Source organism: Vanacampus margaritifer, chromosome 9 (genome assembly GCF_051991255.1).
Source record: "Vanacampus margaritifer isolate UIUO_Vmar chromosome 9, RoL_Vmar_1.0, whole genome shotgun sequence".
NCBI lineage: Eukaryota > Metazoa > Chordata > Actinopteri > Syngnathiformes > Syngnathidae > Vanacampus > Vanacampus margaritifer.
The window spans coordinates 8,685,420-8,709,038 of record NC_135440.1 but is presented as its reverse complement, the minus strand read 5'-3'; the positions used below and the strand labels follow the sequence as shown (position 1 = coordinate 8,709,038).

The following is a 23,619-nucleotide window of genomic DNA, read 5'->3' as shown; positions in this document are numbered from 1 at the left end:
CAGTTCAAATGAAAACTAATAATGTTCATACTAATGTAAAGATGAACATTAAAAGATACAAATTCTTATCTGGTTGGGGGATTACTGTAGCTCAATGATAATTGACCTAAGTGACTTTTTCTATGGAAGTTTCGCCAAAACTGATCACACTCAGCATGCTCACTAACTTCCATTCGAAATGATAATACGTGCCTGTTTCTAAATCCAGCGGAATCATAACTTTCCTCTCTCAGAAACACAACGCAGATACTTTTGAGGAGATGCCATTGCTGCCTCATTGCTTTTTCACTCCCTCTGATTACTCCTCTCATCTTATGTAAATCCTCTTAAGTCACATGTTATTGTTTATTGCAACTGTGAAGGTTAGGTGTTCCTAAGCCCCGTGCGTGCGCTTATCTCACCAGCGCACGCATCTTTGTCTCTCCAATGTGTGTTGCTTTGCTAATACACTAATGGATGAGGAAAGTTGTCTCTCTTGATGCGGCGCAGACAACCAATCTACTGCAGTAAAAAGCTAATCTCTCCCATTGGCTGACAACTCCTCATGAAAGGGAGGCAGACGCATGCAACTGGGATATCTCGGCATTATCACCGCCATATTGTTAGGGGGGGATTTTAAAAGAATGTCACATTATGAACGCACGACCAAAACACACAAGTGCAATTTTAGGCCACTTTGCTCATCTGATACACTGGACCAAAGTTAATTTTAGCCTCCCAAAACAATCAACCCTTTCCCCCCTTTGTTATTATTATTATTGTTTCCACTTTCAAACTGCAGACTGAATGAAATCTGAAATACAGACCACAATGTCGCGAAAATTTAATCCAGGACATCATTATGGAATAAACCATCCATTTTCAGTGACATTTTACGGGAGGTATCGATTTAATCATGTTTCTCAATACATACAGTGGAGTTGCACTGTATCATACAAACAGGGGTTTCTAATGACAAGGTCTTTCCCTTCACTTGCAATAAGAACAAAATCACCAACTACCTGGAGTGCTATGTGCAGATGCACACATTTGCAGTCAAACTACCGCACACATCCTGAGGATTTATTAGGCGACTGTTGGGTTGGGGGACAGATTGAAGGAATGAAAAGCTGGTTCATATGGCAATGACACACATTGAATGTGAAAGGCATTTCTTAAAGCAAATGATTGTTTGCGTGCCAAAAATGATAACTTGAACTGCTTGCAGTAAAAATCAGATTGAAGCGTCCCCCATTTGGCTGGATTAAGTGATAGCAAATTGCAAAAACACTGTGTGCTGCCTGCAGATACCAAAATCATCAAAGTCGCTGCCAAGAAGGTGGATCAATGTTTCCAATAGTCACAGAAAAAAAAGGAAATCACTCTCAGCTCTGTGGACCTTATAAAATTTGGGGGTGGTGTTCTCTTAAGGAAATAAGGTATATTCAGATTTTTTTTTTTAATACTGAAATAATAATTTAAACAAACAAAAACATAATAAAGACAACAGTCACACCATGTATCCAGGACTGTGTCCACTTTTGTATTATAATTATAATGAGTGTTTCTTTACTATAATATTTTGTCTGCACTAGTCTAAACATGGTATTCTCTTTAATATTGCATTTGTGGAATATGAATTAAGCAGCAAAATCCATCTGTTTTTATTTGTACTGTCAAACTAGATTTCACCTAAAACAGGATTATTTCCATCCATCCATCCATCCACCATCCATTTTCTTAACTGCAACTGCTTACTACTATTACTATTATTTTGTATAGTTAGTTCCCTTTTGGCAACAGTCCTTCACTACGCATATTATATCAGTCATACATACAGTAAATATTTGTATGAGAACGTTTTCAGTAAACATAAATTAAACAAATTAAAAATATATATATATATTACGTATGCTGTGTTTTAGTTTGAAAATCAAGCTTTTATTTTGAATTTCTGTCACGAAAAAGAGTAAACATGCAGTGGACACCAAAGCCAAAACAACAACAACAACAAAACAAACAAGAAAAGTGCGCGACAAACTTCTGTCACAGGAATCTTTACTACAGGTACACCTTTGATAAACTTGACGTGTTTTTTGTGCTCATGATGTATTTTGTACTGTGTATAACATAATTTAAGAGAGTTCTAAAGTAAAAAGAGCATGTTTGCACGATGTTGTTTTAGACGATTACAAATGGTTGCATTGTCATAAAATTTTACTCTCTCAGCAGAGCAGAACACTGTTACAAAATATTGCCCATGTTTTACTGCAAAATTGGAATGTTTTTCAAAAATAATTAAACGTGGCGGGGGGAAGGGGGGGGGGGTGGTTCCATATAGAGTTATTGTATGCCCACAAGTTACATAAAAAAAGCAGAAGAATGCCTGTTCTGTCCGATCAGCATCTGATCAGCCTCATTCTAAACTCAACCTGACACGTTCCCTACAGCACATTCACAGAAGTGCAAGGTATGCTGCCCCGACGATGCCCTGTAAGTGTTATCGCCATCAATTTACAAATTGAATTATAATAATAAAAATAATAATAATAAAAGTGTCTTCTACGCAGAGATTTGAGGCCGCAGCTGTCAGTCATACAAAAAATAAATAACCTTGTATTATTGAAACGTGGCATTTGTGCGTTACATAAACGTGGAAACTAAGCCGATGTATTGAACGGTGATATGGCTTCCTCTAGTGGCTCACTTATCTATTACATGTTGGGTAATGTCAGTTTTTACCGTGTGTGCAGGCTACCGGTAACTATTGGCAAATAACAAATGACAGTTTGTTGAGTTAATGGCCACAGGGGTTGTATTAGGACACATATTTGCTGGTGTTCTATGAACTTTGGAACAGACTTTGCTGTTACTTATTAAAAGCCATTGTGACTTTCCACTCTGCAAACCATTTCTCCGCATACAGACAGACATCTAGTTACACAGCATCAGCAAGATGGCAGAGCCCCGTGGTATCTTGATCAAGGGAGGAAAAGTTGTGAATGAAGACGTCTCTGCGGTCAGTGACGTTTATATTGAAAATGGGACAATAGTGGACGTTGGACTGAATCTTCAAATTCCAGAGGGAGTGAGAATAATTGATGCTAGGGATAAATTGGTGATCCCCGGTGGAATTGACGCACACACACACCTGGAGCTGGCGTTCATGGGCACCAGGACTGCGGATGACTTCCATAGTGGAACTCAGGTAAAACACATATTCACATCACTTAGTTGTATTTTTATTTTGTTGACGTCAATGGATATCATAAGCAAGTGTCTTTGCAAAAACGTAATTTAACCTTCAATCAGTTGACTTTGTGCTGATGCGACTAAATCTTTTAGTTAACCTTTAACTATCTCACCAGGCTGCCCTAGCAGGAGGCACAACAATGATCGTGGACTTTGTCATCCCCCAAAAAGGCCAGTCTCTTCTGGAGGCCTATAACTCTTGGCGCAATGCAGCGGACAAAAAAGTGTGCTGTGACTACTCACTGCATGTCGCTGTCACGTGGTGGAGTGACCAGGTGAATAGAGCACTCATTTATAGAACTATCTATCCCATTGCAGATTAGATTTGTATTTTGTATTTTTAGTATAGTCTATTTATTATATTATAGACATTCAGACAAATACATAAACATGAAAGAGTTCTGCCAAGACCCTAAGGTTTCAAATGTGTCCTAAATTTAAATAAAAATAGTATACATGTCTGTGCAAGAAGGAGATTTGTTACTATAATCAGTTGTGGATTGATTTTCCTTTTCGTTTGGTAATTTTGCAGACATGCACAGTTGCACACCTATGGCACAGATGTGGGTGTGAACACAGCAGACTAGAAGCAACTCCTCTCATTCCCTTTAAATTCAGTTTATAAGGAACTGCAAGCAGATCAGTTGCCTGGTAACACGTCAACGGCAATATCGTTTGGTTATTATGACGTCATGTGAGGACTTGGACGTATAGCAGTATGGTCCCAAAAAAATTCCCTTATCAAACCAACAGTCTCTTTAATGGTAGCACCCATCAGTTTTTCCATCCATTTTCTCGAGCCCTCTCATTAGGTAGAGCCTATCCCAGTTGCCTTTGGGCAAGAAGCAAGAACAGGTACACCCTATAGAATTATCATAATGAGGCTATTGCTATTTTTCTCCTTCCCAGGTCAAGAAAGAAATGGAGATTATCGCCAAAGAGAAGGGAGTCAATTCCTTTAAGATGTTTATGGCGTATAAAGGTCTGTACATGCTGCAGGATTCGGAACTCTATGCTGCCTTTTCACAGTGTAAGAAGATTGGCGCAATAGCACAAGTGCATGCTGAGAATGGAGACCTGATTGCTGAGGTTGGTTGGACAAGTTAAACATGGACACACATGCTCATGCACAAAACTGAGATCAGATCAAATGATGTAGGAGCACCTTCCTAAAATAATGTCTAAAATATATATTTTTAAGTACTGCATGTATCCAATTTTAGCCGAGGTGGCCAGCACCATGAGGAAATTTTGAAGGCAAAAAAACCAAAACAAAACATAATTTTAAGAAGGCGGTTCCTCTTCTGATGCAGATGCTATGTTGAGAAACACCACAAGAGGGCAGCAGATCTTTAAAAACAAAAGAATGGAACAACAGTGGCGTGTGGAACTTTACTACTCCTGTTTTGAGATTTTATGAACATTCATGTTCTATGCTTGAAGCTCTAGTGTAAGTTTTATTTTGTTGATCTCCACTCCAATAGGGGGCCAAGAAGATGCTGTCCATGGGCATCACAGGGCCTGAAGGTCACGAAATGTGTCGACCGGAGGAAGTGGAGGCGGAGGCCACCCAAAGGGCCGTCACCATTGCCAGTGCTGTCAACTGCCCTCTCTATGTGGTCCATGTCATGAGCAAATCTGCAGCCGACGTGGTGTCCAAAGCACGTCGAGATGGTGGGTGAGGAATGTTACGATTCACACACAATGATGTTTAAAAAGTGATATTTGAGGTCTCATAAGGAAAGCTTTTATAACAGAATGATGGCGAAACTTTTGAGTCAATCTGAAGTGAAGCGTTCATCTCCTCCAGGGCGGGTGGTGTTTGGGGAGCCCATTGCAGCTGGACTGGGAACTGACGGGACTCACTACTGGCACAAGGATTGGGCCCATGCGGCTTTCTTCGTCATGGGTCCTCCCCTAAGACCTGACACCAGCACCCCTGGATACCTCATGGATTTGCTGGCCAAGTAGGTGGCTTTTGTCTACGTACTCACACCTCCTCCCACATTCTGAAAAAATGCAAGGTTAATATATAATAGTTTTTACTATATAGTACAAAGGAGACATTATGCTTGAATTGGCAAGTGAAGATGTGCATATTTGAATTCATATATCTATCCCCTAAATGTGTCATTAGTGATGACCTCAGTGTGACGGGCACCGACAACTGTACCTTCTCAGTTTGTCAGAAGGCGCTTGGAAAAGACGACTTTACCAAGATCCCCAACGGGGTGAACGGCGTGGAGGATAGAATGTCCGTCATTTGGGAGAAGGGAGTGGTATGTCATCATCCATGCATGGCCAATCTTACACTCATCTTTCATTTTGTTCTTTAACTTCTGAAGTTCAACTTTTCCACTATTGAGTGTGAGGCTGCCCTCCCCCAATTTAAATATTTCTCCTCAACCATCAAAAACAACTTTGTATACATAGTTCAAACAAAATATTAAAAATAATAAGAGGAAAGGCAATGATTTGACAAATTTCCGTACATGTCTGGCCACTTGTTGTTTTTCCTAAAAAAAAACCCAAACAGTTAAAGTACTGTATGATACTGAAGTTGGGATATTGTGTAAAATGTAAATAAAAACAGAATATACAATATAAATAATTTTCAACCTACATTCACATTCACTACAAAGTAAGATATTTAATCTCCAAATTGATCTTTACTAATTTTTGCTCATTTTTACTCATTTTGAATTTGATGCCTGGAATATGTCACAAAAAAGCCACCTTTCCTTTTGACAACACTCAAAAAGTGTTTGGCAACTGAGGACAGTATTTGAGTATTTGTTGAAGCTTTGTATCTGGAATTCTTTCCCATTCTGACTTGATGTACAACTTTAGTTGCTCAACAGTTTGGGGTCTCCGTGACATTGTAGTATTTTACACTTCATAATGAACCACACATTTTCAATAGGAGACGGGTCTGGACTGCTGGCAGGCCAGTCTTAAGTACTCACAATGTTTTACAAAGGAGTAACACATGCAAAATGTGACTTGCCATCATCTTGCTGAAATAAGAAGTGACATCCCTGAAAAAGCATATGTTGCTCTGAAATCTGTATGAGCCTTTCAGCCTTCACAAATGTACACATTAACCATGTCAACAACCCCAGATGCTGGGTTTTGAACTTTGTGATGATAACATAATCCTTTACCTCTTTCGCCTGGAGGACAAAAAAAATAAGCTATTTTAGAAAACAAAAACATAAACCCTAAAAACTATTCCTAAAAACTATCCAAAATGTGGACTCGTCAGACCGCAACACACTTTTCCCACTTTGTGTCAGTTCATTTCGGATAAACTTGGGCCCAGAGAAGCCAGCAGCATTTCTGAGTGTTGTTATATGGCTTTTGTTTTGTTTTTGTTTTCCATTTTAGATTTTTGTATGCATGTGGGCCATCGACGGATAATAAGTTTGTGCGGTGATGCCCATTTGATAAATTGTCATGTGGTACGACCAAAAACAAATAACCAATTTGGGACTTTTATTTTTAAGTACATTTAAAAACAGTCGTTTGTATCATGCACAAGACAGTCAAGAACTCATGGGAGCAACTATGGGGTCTCAAAAAAGTTACAAGTTAGCAACTGATATGTAATGGCAATTTTTGGACATCATGTTGTATGCCCTGAAAATAAATATTAATATAAATCCCCCCCAACAAATTCAATATATAATTTCATTATAATTTTACCTGTGTGGCTAGCTAGCTTGTTTTGTTTCGATGGCTAATAGTTAGCTTCATAACTTTGATTTAAGTTGATAATATTACAGTATGAGGTGCGACCAAATGTAGATAATCTTAAATTTGTAAATAATATTAAATAATAATAATAAAAAAATACTTTATGTGTTTTCATAATAAATAAGTTGTGCTAGTGAAATCCTTATCCGTCATCGACCCCATCTATGTATGTAGATTGTAAAACACGTCACCATTTGATTTTAAATAGGTTTATAACGTGGTCGTTGTTTTTTCAACATAAGTCAAAAATGTTCTTTTATTTTGACCTTTAAAAAAAACAAAAAAAATGTGTGAATGTGCCAAAAAGGAAATGCAATTTGCCAACCTTTCCCCGTGATACAGTAATTACAATATTAATTCTTAATTATATACAATATTCACTATGGTCTTCTCCGATCACTCGTTTCTTCTATTTGATTACATAATATCACTTGCAGTTTTACAACAGCTGTTTCATTAATTGCAGTTGCAACTGAGCATTTGTGGTGCGCTGTCTCCACAAACAGTAAGCAGAGTAAACAGAGATGGACATATCAATGCATCGAGCTGACAGTGCTTTTTCTTGGTGAAGATTTACTTTGCAGTGCTTTCAAATCACACATTGGCCCACATTGGCTCCTGTCTGGTAATTGCCTACAGTGCTTTCAACTGTGCTCCCCCCTCACTCAAACGGGCTTATTTGTGCATTTCCGACTTCCCAGCACAGCGGCAAAATGGATGAGAATCGATTCGTGGCTGTCACCAGCAGCAACGCAGCGAAAATCTTCAACTTCTACCCGCAAAAAGGCCGCATCGCCAAGAACTCAGATGCTGATGTGGTTATTTGGGATCCCAAGGCGTCAAGGTGAGGGGTCCACTCGGGCCATTCAGCACTCAAGCTTTGAAAAGCAGAAAAAATTGTGTGTCTGTGTAATACTGTACACATTTAAAATACAGGCAGTTTTAAACATGGAAACATTTCTAGCACATCATCAGTCTAAATTGCATGTGGCAGAGCACCTTTTGTGTGAAGCCACCCACTTTACAAGAGAGCAAAAGTATTGGAACGTAGCAAACGTGAAGACATGAACATTGTCTATGGGAGAAAAGTTAACCATTTTGAAGCTTAGAGAAGCTAGACCTAATGCACAAACATTGGGCATAGCCAACACTACTACTGGTGAAATTACTGGTGTACTCAGCAACAGACGTGGAACATGACTGCCAAGCATGAAGATGCCATGTAGCATGTAGCACGTAGCACGTCATATGAAATTGCCCATCACAAGTGTGTGCAGTAGTTATCATTTTTATTCATCTCTGGAGGTGGCCATTTTGCCACTTGCAGTTGACTGAAAAAGCAGGTGAGCCGTGTTTGGTCAACTCGTTTTAGACTACTAGGAGTGCATACACAGTAAATTCTGAAGAGACTCTATTTAGAGTAAATTTGACTCTTTTTCGATTGGGACCAAATATACTCAGTTTTAGAGTAATATTTACACTTGGAAGAGAGTAAAATAAAGAATTGAAATAAATAAATAAAATAAAAGTCATTCAAGGGTTGAGGAACAAACCCACGATCTTCAGCTTGGGAGACTGCCACACTACAACCTGAGTTATGCCCCTCCTACTCTTTGCTTATCTCCGAAAGGAGAGCAAAAACATTGTTTTTGGTTCAATGGTTTTGGTCTTGGAGTTGGGAAGATTCCAGCTGACGAGGGATATACTAACACACAGCAGCAGCTGCGTGGCTCAGGGAGTAGATTGGCTGTCTCCCAAGGTGAAGGTCGTGGATTTGTTCATCAACCCTTGAGTGACTTTTATTGCCCCCCCCCCCCCAATTCTTCCTTTTACTCTCTTCCAAGTGTAAATATTACTCTAAAACTGAGTCCATTTGGTCCTACTCTAAATAGAGTCTAATTTACGCAGAATTTACTGTGTAGAACGTATTGTAAGGAGATATGCATAGGTCAAATTTTGTTTCTTCTTCAAATTAATTACAAATCCATTTCATCAGATTCGCAGAAATGATAGCTTGAAGCATTTATGTAAGATTTTTTTTCTTACAGTTTATAGACATAAATCTGCTGGGATGTTGATGATGAGTTATGCGGAGGATGTTAAGATTGATGAATTGTTCTCACATTCCGTTTTCTTATTAACTCATTCACTGCCATTGACGGCTATAAACGTCAAAAATTCATTTGAACTATTTCTATTAGTTTAACTTTTCCCTCCTACTTTTGTTAACAAGAGTATGAAAATGTACATTTGCAACATTTAAAAAAAAAATCTACTTTTGTTAACAAGAGTATGAAAACCTAGACATTTTTAATTGTACATTAAGAACAGATGTAACATTTGTGATTAATTGCGAGTTAACTAGTGAAGTCATGCGATTAATTACAATTAAAAAAATGAATCGTCTGATGAGATGATTATTAAAAATAAGGGGCGTCAGGCGATTACATTTTTATACTCGTAATTAATCGCGTGACTTCAATAGTTTACTCACGATTAATCACAAATATTATATCTGTTCTAAATGTACAATTAAAAAAATCTAGGTTTTCATTCTCTTGTTAACAAAAGTAGATTTTTTTTTTTTTTTAACTAATAGAAATAGTTAAAATGATTTTTTGACGTTTATAACCATCAATGGCAGTAAATGAGTTAAAGAAGTCAGCATTAAAGCTCTTATCAGGAAATGATTCAGTTAGGAAGTTTGGAAAAATATGTATAAAAGTATAAAATCGCTGAATGAGGCTTAAAACAACGCAAAAAATACTATGGATATTATTGTGAACGTCAACATTCAGCGGCTATGACATCATAGTGCTAACCTGCAAAGCGGGAATTGAATCTAGTTTTTGGATTGTCTTCTCCTTAACCAAATGTAAATCCTAACACAAATGAGGTCTCACACACACACGCACACACACACACACACACACATGCTTACATAATCCAAAACGAGACTGTGCTGTTCTGTTGGCTAGAGAATCTGGGCTGCGGCCCTCAGGGAGGTCGCTATGCACTGATGTGAATTGGAGAAGAACGCATTCTGACCCAACGTATTGTAACTTACTGTAAATCAATACGCTCATGTCTAAGATTTGCAGATTGACCCAACCAGCTTTCTTGTACCATTAAATTGCTCAATCTATCGATATAGTGTGTGCTTTTTTTAGCGCAAGAGTGCCTCAAGTTTAATTGCTGCTGCCGTGAATTCATCTGTAAAACTGCGTAATTAATCGCTCTCAGTGCAAGTGTCACTCCTTAACATCCGACGCCAGAGGCTACCGATGGTTGTGTAACGCTGAGGAAGCTCATGTCACATAAAAAGGCTTCTTGGATGATGACCATGCAATTTGGCTCTTAGTCGTAGCGAAATTTTTATGTCGTTTTTTTTTCTCAAATCAACGGGGAAAAAACACACACACACATATTTAAAAAAAAACTGTAATTTTCCGTCAGCTGGGGCGCCAAAAATATACAGTCAAATAACAGGAAGTTATTCTTTATATTTATTTTTATATTTATATTCTTTATTCCATAGTAAAAATCCAGTTTGCTTTATTTTCAGGTTGTTTTCAATGTTTAATGTTGTTACTTTTGTCGATCGTCAAATGATCAATATCAAAATCATAAATACTTATTTAAGACATAAACATGTAAGTACTGACTGTCATTGGGCAATGTCAGGTAGTAATGCAAGGTAATAATTTCACAATTGATCTACAGAAGCCACGAAAAAGTGATATTCAGTACCACTTTTTTCAAACCAATATCTTCTATAGAAATACAATTTCCACAGAATAATATTCTCTCTTGTCTGAGCAGACGTGTGCTTGCACCTTTTGTGTTTTGACAGGAAGATTTCAGCCAAGACGCACCACCAGGCTGTGGACTACAACATCTTTGAGGGTATGGAGTGTCATGGCGTGCCAGTGATCACCATTTCCAGGGGCCAAGTGGTCTACGAGGATGGACAGCTGAAGACCACGCCTGGCTGGGGCAGATTCATCCACAGAAAACCCTTCGCTGAATTTGTCTATAAACGAATCAAGCAGAGGGACCAGGTCAGTAAAAAAGAAAAAAGAAAAAAGAAAAACACTTGAGATAGAAGCTGCACTTGGCATTCATTAACATGCTGAAGCCATCTCGCCAGTCCAGATTGTTTGACGAGTGCTAATTCTCCCAATCCTTGTTCAAGTGGAAGACGCGTGCTTTGGCATGGTACAGTTCGTGCATGAGCACAAACACCAGCCTGCAACTACTTGTTGTCATATAATGCGTTATTAGTTATAAAAGATAAAATAGCAACTTAAAATAAACAACAAAGCCAAATATTGCACGGGAAAGGACTCCACACTACACGGATTTGGCATTTTGACACATTTTTGACCACTCGCTTACATTGGTTTTACCTCATTGAAAACATTGTCAACATCAAATTTTAGTTGATATTGGAGTCAATGTACCTACCGTAAATGTATCAATAAGTATTCAATGCAGAAACGCTGCTTAAGGAAGTAAGCACTAAACAAATTGTGGCATTTATTTGGACTCAAATCTCCAACTGAAATCAACACTTTGATAAAGTAATAAGATTAATTTATTATGAAGATATCAATAGCTACAGATGAAAATGAGCGAAACCTTGCGAACTTGAGCACACTTAAAAATCTAATGTTGATTAATGTGCATTGTCCCTTTTCAAATAAATACATTCACATTTTGAGGCAGCACACTGGACATTTTGGTCAGCATGTCTCTTTCAGGCCTTGCTTTGTGGAGTTTGCGTGTTCTCACAATGCTTATAGTAAGATAATTTAGGACCATTAAATAGTCTATAATTTTATGAATGTGAGTGATTCATAGTTGTTTGTCAAATGTGCCCTGAGATTGACTGGCGGACCAGTCCGGGCTGTAAATTAGCTACAGCTTAAAAAAAAAGAGAAAAAAAGATGGATTTTATAGTTTGTGTAAAAAAAGACAAAATGAAGAAACTAATGTGTTTGAACTGTCTATATTTTCCATTTTTCACTTGTAGCAGGCAACTAAAATGTTGATTGAATATTAAGCAGGCTACAAAGGTGGCTGGCGATCACATCGCCACCTGTCCAGAGTTAATATCGATGACGTGTGACCTTTCTCTTTTCTCTGGCTTTTCCCTGCAGGTGTGCCAACCTACAGCTGTGATCAGACGGCCATACGATGGAAAAGTCATTTCTGTGTGAACGTGTGAACCATGAAAGACAGTTTGAGTCTCCAGCTGTGTGTTTGTGTCCTTGCGCGCACACGACCATCAGCGCCCGCACAAGTCAACATTCTCTCTAGAACGAAATAAGGACTGCGCATTGCGTTGTCATTTTAACGACTCTTTCCGGTGAGGAGTGGATGGATTTAGGTCAATTCAACGTCAAGGTCAATGTCATGTTATGTACTTTTGTCATCTTTACAAAATCCAATTTATCACTAGCTTTATTATCGTTGCAAAAAATAAAAGCGGAAGAGGCTAATAGGGAACAGTGTTGTTTCATGATTTATGCTACACTAGTATTGTTATATCCGGTGAACACTTGCCGAAGTGTCTTTTTGCCATAGACTGGAGAAACAGTTAACAGGCTGTCGGTAATGAGATTTTTCTTGACCCACAATGACTCTGCATTTGCATATTCAGCAGGATGGCTCATTATCATATCCACTCCATCTTTGCCCATAAAATGAGCACAGTCCTTCCCTCCCTGGGTAAAAAGGTCTGCGGTTGTCGGCGAGCGTCATGTGGAAGCTTGCTGTCGGGCCGGCCTGCTGACGTGGTTTTCTGCCGCAGGGACCGTTGAGACATAACGTGAGCTTATCAGGTTGCCGCACGGGTCAGTGGCAACGTGTGACTCACACAAGGCCCACTCTTTCTTCCGATGTACCACTTCCTCTTACTGTTTACCCTGGAAGAAGTGATAGAAGGAATAGTACAGTTGCACATGTGTAAAGAGGAGCATTTTTTTTATTTTGCATGCATCACTATGTATGAACAACTTTGCATTTTAACATGAATAACAATTTAGACAACCAGGGATATGATTAGGTAAGTTGTTCCACTTCCAACTCCAACTTCCAGCTAAGACATCTATAGATGATGTTTATATGTTCAATCAATGACTGTAAAAAAAGACATGGGCCACACTTTGGACATTTTGGAAATCATACTCCAATGAGCTCATGTTTACAGTTTAAAGTGGAAGTCAAACAACAATTTTTTGGGGGACAATAATAAGTTCCATGCAGCCCCACTAGTCTAAATATGATATTCTGGTAGATATTGCGTTAGTGGAATATGAGTTAATGAAGCAAAATCCAGCCATTTTTATCCATGTCAGGGGATGGCCATTTTGCCACCTGCTGTCGACTGAAGATGATATCACAGTTGCTCAGGCAACAACCAATCACTGTTTTCTGAAGCTGAGCAATGATTGGTAGCTCTGAGCAACTGTGATGTCATCTTCAGTCGACAGCAGGTGGCAAAATGGCCGCCCCCTAACATGGATAAAAATGGCTTAATTTTGCTTCATTGACTCATATTCCACAAATGTAATATTAATCAGCATATCATGTTTAAGCTAGTGAGGTCTCAGGTCACATATAACATATTATTGTCAAGAAATGTTTTAGGTTGACTTCCACTTTAACTCATTCACTGCCATTGACGGCTATAGACATTGAAAATTCATTTAAACTATTTCTATTAGTTTAACATTTTTTCAACTTTTGTTAAACCTAGAAAGAAAAAATAGTGTACATTTAGAACAGATGTCAAATTCGGGGCGTCAGGCAATTAAAATTTCAATCGTAATTAATCACATTACTAAAGTTTTCATACTCTTGTTAACAAAAGTGGATTTTTTTTAAATAGAAACAGTTAAAATTATTTTTTGACGTTTATAGCTGTCAATGGCAGCGAATGAATGAAAATAAAAATAAAAGATTGTTAAAATAAAATTTTAAAAACAAATTTTCAACCGTAAGTAATCGCATGGCTTCACTAGTTGACTCACGATCAATCACAAATGTTATATCTGTTCTAAATGTACAATAAAAAAATTATACATTTCCATACTCTTGTTAACAAAAGTGGAGAAAAAAAAAACCTTAAACTAATAGAAATAGCTCAAATGAATTGTTGACGCCTACAGCCGTCAATGGCAGTGAATGAGTTAATGTAATCTTAAAATCAAATGACAAAATGAGCATTATCAGGCATACGAAGATGCAAAGCTAAAATGTTCCTGTTGTATGAAACACCTGTATGATGTTAATGAGTAGTGACAGACAGTACTGAGCAAGTGGTAGGAGGGTTGTGCTGCAGTGCTGTTGACTGCACATGCAAGGGACGTCTGTCTTGGATTATGTAAGTATCCAGTCCCTGTCTATGCAAACACACATGAGCCATCTTTATTTGGGCTTATTAAAGCTTTGTGCTTTTGATATGAGAGGAGTCACAAAGAAACTGCTTGTTATGTAAGAAACAAACATGACAGTTTAAATGATTGACTCGTGCCAACATATCAATTGATGTTCTTGTCAGTTGTTATTTTAACTATAAAGTGCTGGGATGTTTGTAGGAAGGTAATCAAATAAAAAAGCAGTAATATTTTTGCCTAGAAACTTAGGAATGCATGGTCATAGATGACCACAAATGTATACCATTGGGCAAACATCTGACTATGCAGAATTCCGAAGGATTCACATATTTTTTTCTTGTTAGTGTACGTTAGATGTACAGTGGATTAAAAAGTCTACACACCGCTGTTCAAATGTCAAGTTTTTGAGACCAAGAGAAATCATTGAAAAACATTTTCCACTATTAATGCATCATACAACATGGCTGTTTTCAGAATGAACCAATCACATTAAGCTTACTGTATGTCAAGCGGGAGACAGCACACACCTGCCACCAATTCAAGTGCCTCTGATTGACCATTTTTAGATGTTCTAGTAGGATTTTCCTGATATTTTTGCTTTTTAGCAAAAGCCTGACGTTTTTGTGGTTACACTGATTGCTATTTTGAACTGTTCGTAATTCCCTCCCTCAATGCAGGTATGCTGTTCTGTTTAGTGTTAAGTGAGGAGCCCGCGATGTCATTGTGCCAAATATATTTTTAAAGGGGAAGTCAGGCCATTTTGTTTTCAATTAATATGTTCTATGCAGCCCCACTAGTCTAAACATTATTTTATTATAATTACTATCGTGTTTGAGGAATACGAAAAAAGCAGCAAAATTCACTCATTTTTAGCCATCTCAAAGGGCCAGCCATTTTGCCACTTGCTGTCGACTGAAAATGACAACACAAAGCATAAGGGCCAACCATGGTTCAACTTTAGACAACAGCTGAGCCGTGATTGGTCGTGACCTGAGCCCTAAGCAACTGTGATGTCATTTTTAGTTGACCTCATGTGGTAAAATGGCCGGCCCCTGAGATGGGTACAAGTGGATTTTGCTGATTAACTCGTATTCCACAATCTCAATATTAATCAGAATGCCGTGTTTATTAGTGACTAGTGGCTAAAGCATGTTATTGTAATGAAACATTTTGGGTTGACTTCTAATGTTTTGAAAATTATTTATCTTTGTCTGGTTCAACTCTTCAGTTCAGAAAATGGATGGATGGTTGTATTATTATTGCAGAGTTAAAGCTTTAACTTTGACAGCACTAATATACATATACAGTACAGGCCAAATGTTTGGACACCTTCTCATGCAATGCATTTTCTTTATTTTCATGACTATTTACATTGTAGATTCTCACTGAACACATCAAAATGTGGAGATATGATGTGTTTTATATTCTAGTTTCTTCAAAATAGTCACTTTTTGCTCTTATAATTTTTTTGCACACTCTTGGCATTCTCTCGATGAGCTTCAAGAGCAGCCACCTGAAATGGTTTTCCAACAGTAGTGAATGAGTTTCCAGAGGTGAGAATGCCAAGAGTGTGCAAAGCAGCAATCAGGCAAAAGGTGGCTATTTTGAAGAAACTAGAAAAACATGTTTTCAGCCATTTCCCCTTTTTTTGTAAAGTACATAACTCCATATGTGTTCATTCTTAGTTTTGATAGTCACCAACAGAATAACATGGATTGTGTATGAGGAAGACGTTCCTCACGTAGTGTTGACCTCTTCTGGAAAAAGCAATGGACACCAGAAATGTGGCTGTTACGTGAAGACAAAAAAGAAAAAAAAATATTATCATCCAACCTAAGGATTTATTTGTGCGAATTATACATCAGTTTGTGACCCATACCTTAGTGATTAGCAATGTAAAGCTGTTGCTGCTTTCTTTCTCCCGCCTCTTTTTGAACCTTTTCCTGAGAATTTTGGCATGCAGGTACTTGATCCTTTCCTCGGCTTCGGTGCAGTAGAATCTCTCACACACCATCAGCCTGATCTGGCCTAACTTGGCCGCCACTGGGGCCATAACGAGCAAAGTCAGCAGGATAGCAGCCAGTGGGACGACAGAGTTGTGGAGCAGCAGTGTTGGTTTGGGGAGGCACTGCTTCTCAAACAGCGTCACAGAATAAGAAAAATCCTTTTGGTGGTTCTCCTCAGACAAATGTACACCAATTAAGGTCGCAATCCCCTGAAAAAAGCATCTCACGTTTAGGAGCTGTTTTGTTTCTTTTTTCTTTAAACACTATTTACACTACCAAATTCAGTATTATGTTTGTTTAATCTTCCTAGTTAACTAAATTGATGTAACATTTTATTCTTGTTGACATGTTATTGTTGTTATTGCATCATCATGATTTGTAAGACATGGAAATGTTTGGTTACCCTAAGTGGGTGTTCAAATGCATCACTATGAGGAAGCAACTGACAACCAGTTAGCTTAAAATATGAATCATAATTATATATATTTAAAAAAAACACACACAAATGGAATAATGTCTTGATGTGAGTATCTATGTACGGAAGCATATATTGCATTCACTTAGAAAAAAAACCCTCCAATTTTTCTGAGTATTTAAAAAAAAATTGGGGGGCATTTTATCTTTTGCTGTTTTATTATGTTTTCCCAGTTTTTTTAAATATAGTTTTCTGTTTTTCTGAATAGATTTTCTTTTTTCTGAGTAATTCTGATTTAAAAAATAAAATAAAAATATTTTTGCTTCTGTTTTTCTGATTAAAAAAAAATCTGAGTATTTTTTTCTGTTTTTCTAAATATTTTGTTCTCTTTTTCAGTTTTTTGTCTGTTTTTGGATTTTGATAGAAAAAAAGAAAAAAGAACAAAAACTGAAAAAAAAACTAATAAAACAGAAAAAATAAATAAATGAAAGCCCTTCAAAAATAATTTTCAGTAAAACAAAAGTGTGTCCCCCCCTCCACCTTCATGTGAAGGAGAAATACACTTCCATATGTATGTAAGTACAGAGCCTTCATAAATGTATATCTGTTGTGACTTTTGCCTCTAGTTTAATGAAAGGACTTACTTTGAGGCTCAGCAGCAGAGGGACGTGGAATGGTTCCATCTCTGATAGCTTGGTTGTTATAATAGCAACGAAACAATACAACAAGGCATCGACAGTTATAAACATGACCCAAGTAACCAAATGGGAGACGATCGGAATGCCAAATTTGAGCAGAGATTTTCCTTCCTGGGCGGTGGGACGGAGGGAAGGAAGGGACGGGTAAAGCTTTTCCTCCTCTGACGTGAGAGGAAGCACATGTTGCTTTCCTTCTGCCTTCTGCTTCTTGTCAAAATCAATGAATTTCTTGCTGATGAAATTATTTTTGTACTTCATGTTGCGGCGGTACTTTCTCACGTGCAAGGTTATAAAGATCACGAGTGCCAGGAAACTGATGATAGGATAAACACCTTCCTTGACAGAGGAGACAGTGTTTATGAAGGTCACTGCATATTTGACACTTTGATTCAGCTTTAATTCTGCTTGGGTGAGTCTCTCCCGAAAATGTTCCAAGTCCACTTTGGGTGAAATCTTGAGCTGAGAGTCCAGGTTGACCACCCCGAGATCCGTCACCCCTTGCAAGATATCAGACAGCCATTTCAACATGTCCACATAGTTCCTGAAGGGAGCGATGACAGATGCTTTCTTGGCCCTCAGGTTACAAATCATGCTTCTGATCAAGCCTGTGAGGTTTTCCAAAGTGTTGTGAATATTCCCAAGGACAACAACACTCGTCCCAGCGGTTAGCAGCAGACTGCGACTCTTCTTGGTGAAGATAGAGATGAGAAATAATGTGAAGAAGCATCGTACTCTCTGTGACAGGAAGAGGGCAAGTGTCAACAATACCCCGTGGATGGCGGCAATCCCACCTGACACTGCGGGCTCACAAGTCAGAGTATAGAGGAGGTATAGGAGTAATAAGACACTAAGGAGCAGGCTTGGGAAGGCACATATGAGGAGGAGGACGGCGGTACTCCCAAAGCCTTTTCTGTTTCCACTGGTGAAAACATCCACAGCCAAAATCCTCAAGTCAATCAGGCCCTTGCTGATCATTGTCCTCGGAAAAACAAAGAAAAGCTCTGGCGTGAAATTAATCAGATGGCTGTGTTGTTTCTGAACTAGTAACCTGAGACATGGACCCGCGCGTCTATTATTATGTGTGTTGTTAGCTGTCGCCTTAAATAATGCTGGAAGAGGATGTGGCTGCAAACCACAGTCATTCGTCACATTACGGTACAGTCATCTGCATTTTTGGTCTCAAACAGAAAAGAAGGAAGCAACAAGGATGAGGTGGACACGGGGGTTTGGACGTGAGAAATGACATTTGGTTTTGTTTTATAGGCTAATAAACACAACACAAATGACTGTGAAAGAGGATGTTAGCCAAAAAGTAACTGATGGGAGCGTGGCGTCCTCGGGAGACATTAAGCTACTTTGAGCTCTTTAATCCAGTAGTGCCTGCTCACGTGCGGCACAATTCAGGACCATCTGAGTCTTAGGAGACTTTTTGCCGACGCCTGATGCTGAGGAATGCAACAATCTCGCCAGCGGGCTACAAATCATGCTATTTCACTGTGGATGGAACATGGAAGTGGACAGATTTACAGCGACTTCTGTGGCTTTTCAAACACTGAGGAATTAATTCTGAATAACTATTTTCACTAATGTCTCCAATCTGACATGGTCTTGGCTTCTTGGACACACATTTACTATCAGCAGCTTCCCAAAGCCCAGCATGAGGTCTGAATGACATGAGGCTAGCCATGTGAGTAGTCCAACAATACAACTTTGTGAAAAGTGTCAGGTCAACTATTTGGTTAGTTTGACATATTTGCACCAAAGGCCTCAAAAGTTATTTTAAATCACGAGCCATTTTAGATGACAGCAGCAACAACAAACATTTGAGTCCTGCTCACTCTTTTTCAAACATCTTATATATATATATATATATTATTATTATTTTCCTCGGGCAGCACGGTGGCTGACTGGTTAGCACGTCCGCCTCCCAGTGCAGAGGACGTGAGATCGAGTCCGGGCTTCGGCCTTCCTGGGTGGAGTTTGCATGTTCTCCCCGTGCTTGCGTGGGTTTTCACCGGGTACTCCGGTTTCCTCCCACATTCCAAAAACATGCATGGCAGGTTAATTGAACACTCCAAATTGTCCCTAGGTGTGAATGTGAGTGTGGTTGTTCGTCTCTGTGTGCCCTGCGATTGGCTGGCAACCAGTTCAGGGTGTACCCCGCCTACTGCCCGAAGCCAGCTGGGATAGGCTCCAGCACCCCCGCGACCCTTGTGAGGAAAAAGCGGCCAAGAAAATGGATGGATGGATGGATGGATTATTTTCCTCTGATTGACAGTCTAGGCCACATGCGTAGTGAACGTGGCCAAGTCATTTGTGAAGATGCCTTGTTCACATTGTCCTTGTAGAAGTATAATCAGGCCAGAACTCATTGAATTGATACTGAAGCATTGCTTTTATTTATCTCATTTTAACTTTACAAATCTGCCAATTTAATAGCTGAAACGATGGCCATATCCAATATGGCGGATGTGTTGACACAGCTCGAACCGGCCACCCAGCTCAAAGCGGTGTCTGCAGCAGAAATAAAAAATGAACCCCCAAAAAAAGGAAAAGAAAAACAATCTTCATTTTATATGTCCAAAGGGTTTGTGGCTCCCGTGGTTTATTTTATAAAACTGTACAAAATAGCTCTTCAGTTGCCGAACCCAATGTTTTCCCCTCCTCCCTTACCATATTATGATTATGCTTGGCATTGTCTTGAGCTAAAATAGAGAAAAAGCTCAATGTCGCTTAATGTCCGAAAACCAAACAATCACACAACAGTCAGCATTAGTGTAATATCATTTTTTTAATTTTTAATTTGAAAAATAACTTACATAAATCTCTGTACTCAACCATACTTAACCAAGACATAGCCTTGGCATTAACACATTGCACAAAAAAAGAGAAAATTAAAAGGCATTCAAAAGGATAAATAACATGTCTTTTTCGTCATGTGAGGCATTTTTCCTGCTCCAGAAGAGTGTCATCATAGTATTGTGTTTATTTAAAATCTGACATCTATGTATGTATGTACAATGGAAATCAAAAAGAAAAATATATGCTGCAGATTGTTACAGCGAAAAAATAAATAAATAAATCCTTGTTGGACATTAAAATTCATTATCTCCATGTGGAAAAGGAACAATGCCCCAGTTCAATTTCATTCAGTCATACTGCAGCTATACAATTCATATATCTCCCAGACATGAGACGGTTATATTATTACTAAAAAATAGAAAATAAAAAATAATCAGGTCTTGGCTTTTAAACGAAAGCTAACAAAAATATACTAAATCAATGTCATTTTCATTAAAACAAGAAAGAAAAAAACATTTTCTGTGGCAATATTCCATATTATATGAACTTGTGATGAGCTCATCTCATAAACAGTGCTTGTATTGAACTCCAGCAACACATCTTCTTTTTGCAGGTTTGCTGCCGCTTGATTACGATTAGACCTTTTGCTGTATCAATACAGAATATTTTTGCATGTTTGTCAACAATACTGAAATGAAATACACTTGTAATCACAACTTCTCAACCCCATTAAGTAGAAAATATTTTCCTTGTCCTCAAAGAAATCATGACCTTGAGAGTGGAATGTTTTTTTTTTTCTTTCAAAAAATTCAATAATTGGTCATTGGACGACTGAAAACTAATTTAGTGTAGCGTTGAATTTAACGTGAGGGACAAAATGAATGACGTTGACATGCACTGTACAAGAAACTGCAAAAATTCCAAATATCATCTTATATCAAAACATGCTGAGTTACTTTTAAGGTGTGCCCAAGCCATGTTGCAGAGAATCCTTTTCAACATGCTTGTTAAAGAAATCAAATTGGAACATAAATGCATACCAAAACAATATAGAAGTGTAAAATAGCCAGATCTGGACCAGACCAAATCCGGACACTATCAGGGGACATCGGTAGAAATGAACAGTACAATGTGAAGTACCCTGGGAGAAGATAAAAAGAGAAACATGTACAATTTTCACATGATCTTTATCTGAGCTTTTTCACGACGAAATAAGTCATTTACATTTATTGTCATTATCACTCTTTTTTTTGTCATAAAACTGTTAAATAGTCCAAAATGTTCCTTTTGTTTCCCTTATTGTACTGACTCATGAATGGTCTAAAGACTGATGACTTTTTTTTTAATCATGATGTTGCATTCACTCCCCTTGAAAACCATGCACTAGTGAAATGTAGCTTTAAAAATAATAGAAATTGTTGGAAATGGCTGATCTGTTATTTCTTTTTTCTTCATCTTTTTGCAGCCTCAAGAAAAAAATTATTTTTTTGTACTCAGCTAAATTTGTATTCATGCAAATGAACTAAAAAGGGAAAAAATATTTTTCTCAGATATTTTTCTTACAATACTGTATATCAAAAGAGAAAGAATGAAACCAAGATGGTAGATTGCACATCTTTTCAACTGGGGCTCTGATTACTCATTTTGATTTGTTGCCTCTTATTTGCTGTCTGGCGAGTTTCCAGCACAGTTTGGTTGAGCACATACACCGAGAGTCTGCAGGCAATTGGGGGAGTGTGGATTCAAGCTGGGACAAACCTCACCCTATGTAATGGTCTCCAAAAACCTCACCTACAGCTAGGCCTGTTGGCGGGGGCGTGACCAAGCATCTGGTGGCAAAAACCCTTTCAGACATTAAAAAAAAAAAAAAAACCTACAACAGGAAAAAGAAACAAATAAAAAAAAGGAAATCAAAGCCAAACATTTATTTTTCATCCGAAAAAGGGTTTCTGTAGAACTGGTTTTGCGGTTCCCAGTCCTGACCCCCCATGGCTTCGAATTGGATGAAAACCTGGAAATGACGGATTCCTCGTGCTAAGGAGTTCATTCCAGTTTCCTTCCAACGGCAAGAACAACATCGCCGGGCGATCCTGGCCGCCAGGCGCTTGCGATGCGCTTCGCCACGTGCACCACGTGTTTTTGCTCAAAAGACAGGATCGCATTTGCACCCCGAGAAACAGGCTCAGAAGACACAACATCAAGCATGCAGTGTAACCGGGGGGGGCGTGACCTGTCGTCGCAACACTGGCTGCTACAACAACGCTATCAGTCCTGCACGCTGCTATGACCGTGAGAAACTGTCCAGTGAGGACTGGGAAGCTCTTCTTGTCAGGGGGGCGAGAGTTGGGTCCACCAGCGAGGAGGGAGGAAAGAGCTTGAACCAGCCAATCACCATGTTGGACAGGTCCAGCTCGTCTAACAGTATCTGAACTGCTCCCATGAAAGATTTATGGTCCATGCGTCCGTAATCGCCCCAGACGATCACCTAAAAAGAAGACGGGTCAAATACGTGGGGCAAACAGACGGGACAGACTCTCTTTTGCTTTTCTCACCTGTAAAACTTTCCCTCCGGGGCTCTCCTCAAACGGCAGTTGCTGCTGGTAAAGAGGATCCAAGGTTTTTCTTGCTACTTTTGTTTTCTTTTTGGCTATGCAGACTCCGTTTTCCAAAAGATAGACCTTAACATATGGTGCTGGGAGGAAAGAGGGAAGACAACATGCGTCACTTTCAGAGTCCAAGAAAAGCGTACCTGTCAACATGGCACGTTATGTGTGATTACCTGGCAGTGCCTTGGAACTTGGCTTTCCTACAAGGCCACGAGCTCTTATGACTTCCACCTCCAGTGCTCCTTTCTTCTCCACCATGCCGATTTGGATGTCGCCTAAAAAAAACATGTTCAACAATTATGCTTAAAAGATGGACAAAAGCATCAGGAGACGAGAGCTACCGAAAAATCCTGTGTGTAATACGCCTGCCCAACCTCCCAAAATCACTTTTGACTCATTCACTCCCAGCCATTTTCACTGAAGCAACCCCCTTTGCTCCCGGCTGTTTTACTGAATTTTGACAGATTTTGCCAGGCCCACAGAAAAACATGAAACATACCAAAAGAAAGATTAGAGCCTCTTCTTTCATCAGGAAAAAAAGGTATATTTCTGTCTGTTTCCATTTTGCACCAATTGGCATTAGAATATAGCTAAGTTTCATCATTATTCACAAATCTGTTTAAAACAGTGGGGGAAAGAGCTTTTTGCAACATGGCCCTAGTTGATCTCTTATACTCTGCTGCCCCCTGCTGGCCGTTTCTG

At 38.8% G+C, this 23,619-nt stretch overlaps 3 protein-coding genes across 39 annotated transcripts in view; 1 reads left to right on the top strand and 2 right to left on the bottom strand.

Annotated features, from left to right (window-relative positions):
* The first annotated feature begins 2,876 nt into the window (after positions 1–2,876).
* Positions 2,877–12,498, top strand: dpys (dihydropyrimidinase). Its single transcript, XM_077576596.1, has 9 exons — positions 2,877–3,187; positions 3,348–3,506; positions 4,141–4,320; positions 4,716–4,905; positions 5,042–5,198; positions 5,369–5,510; positions 7,689–7,831; positions 10,841–11,048; positions 12,150–12,498. The coding sequence occupies exons 1-9, from the start codon at positions 2,936–2,938 to the stop codon at positions 12,207–12,209; spliced, it is 1,491 nt and encodes a 496-aa protein (XP_077432722.1). The 5' UTR covers positions 2,877–2,935; the 3' UTR covers positions 12,210–12,498.
* A 3,753-nt stretch (positions 12,499–16,251) lies between these two features.
* Positions 16,252–18,484, bottom strand: dcstamp (dendrocyte expressed seven transmembrane protein). Its single transcript, XM_077575517.1, has 2 exons — positions 17,456–18,484; positions 16,252–16,605 (listed from the first exon to the last, which is right to left on the bottom strand). Exons 1-2 carry the CDS (start codon positions 18,482–18,484, stop codon positions 16,252–16,254), a joined length of 1,383 nt encoding a protein of 460 aa, XP_077431643.1.
* A 1,797-nt stretch (positions 18,485–20,281) lies between these two features.
* The window catches only part of rims2a (regulating synaptic membrane exocytosis 2a), a 153,581-nt gene continuing 150,243 nt past the window's right edge, over positions 20,282–23,619 (bottom strand). For all 37 annotated transcript variants that reach the window (XM_077576050.1, XM_077576081.1, XM_077576071.1 and 34 more), the window contains 3 exons: positions 23,091–23,192; positions 22,864–23,003; positions 20,282–22,796 (listed from right to left, as the gene is read on the bottom strand). In XM_077576050.1, coding sequence (XP_077432176.1) covers positions 22,593–22,796; positions 22,864–23,003; positions 23,091–23,192 — 446 coding nt within the window. In that variant the 3' untranslated portion in view covers positions 20,282–22,592. The remainder of the gene's footprint in view (positions 22,797–22,863; positions 23,004–23,090; positions 23,193–23,619) is intronic.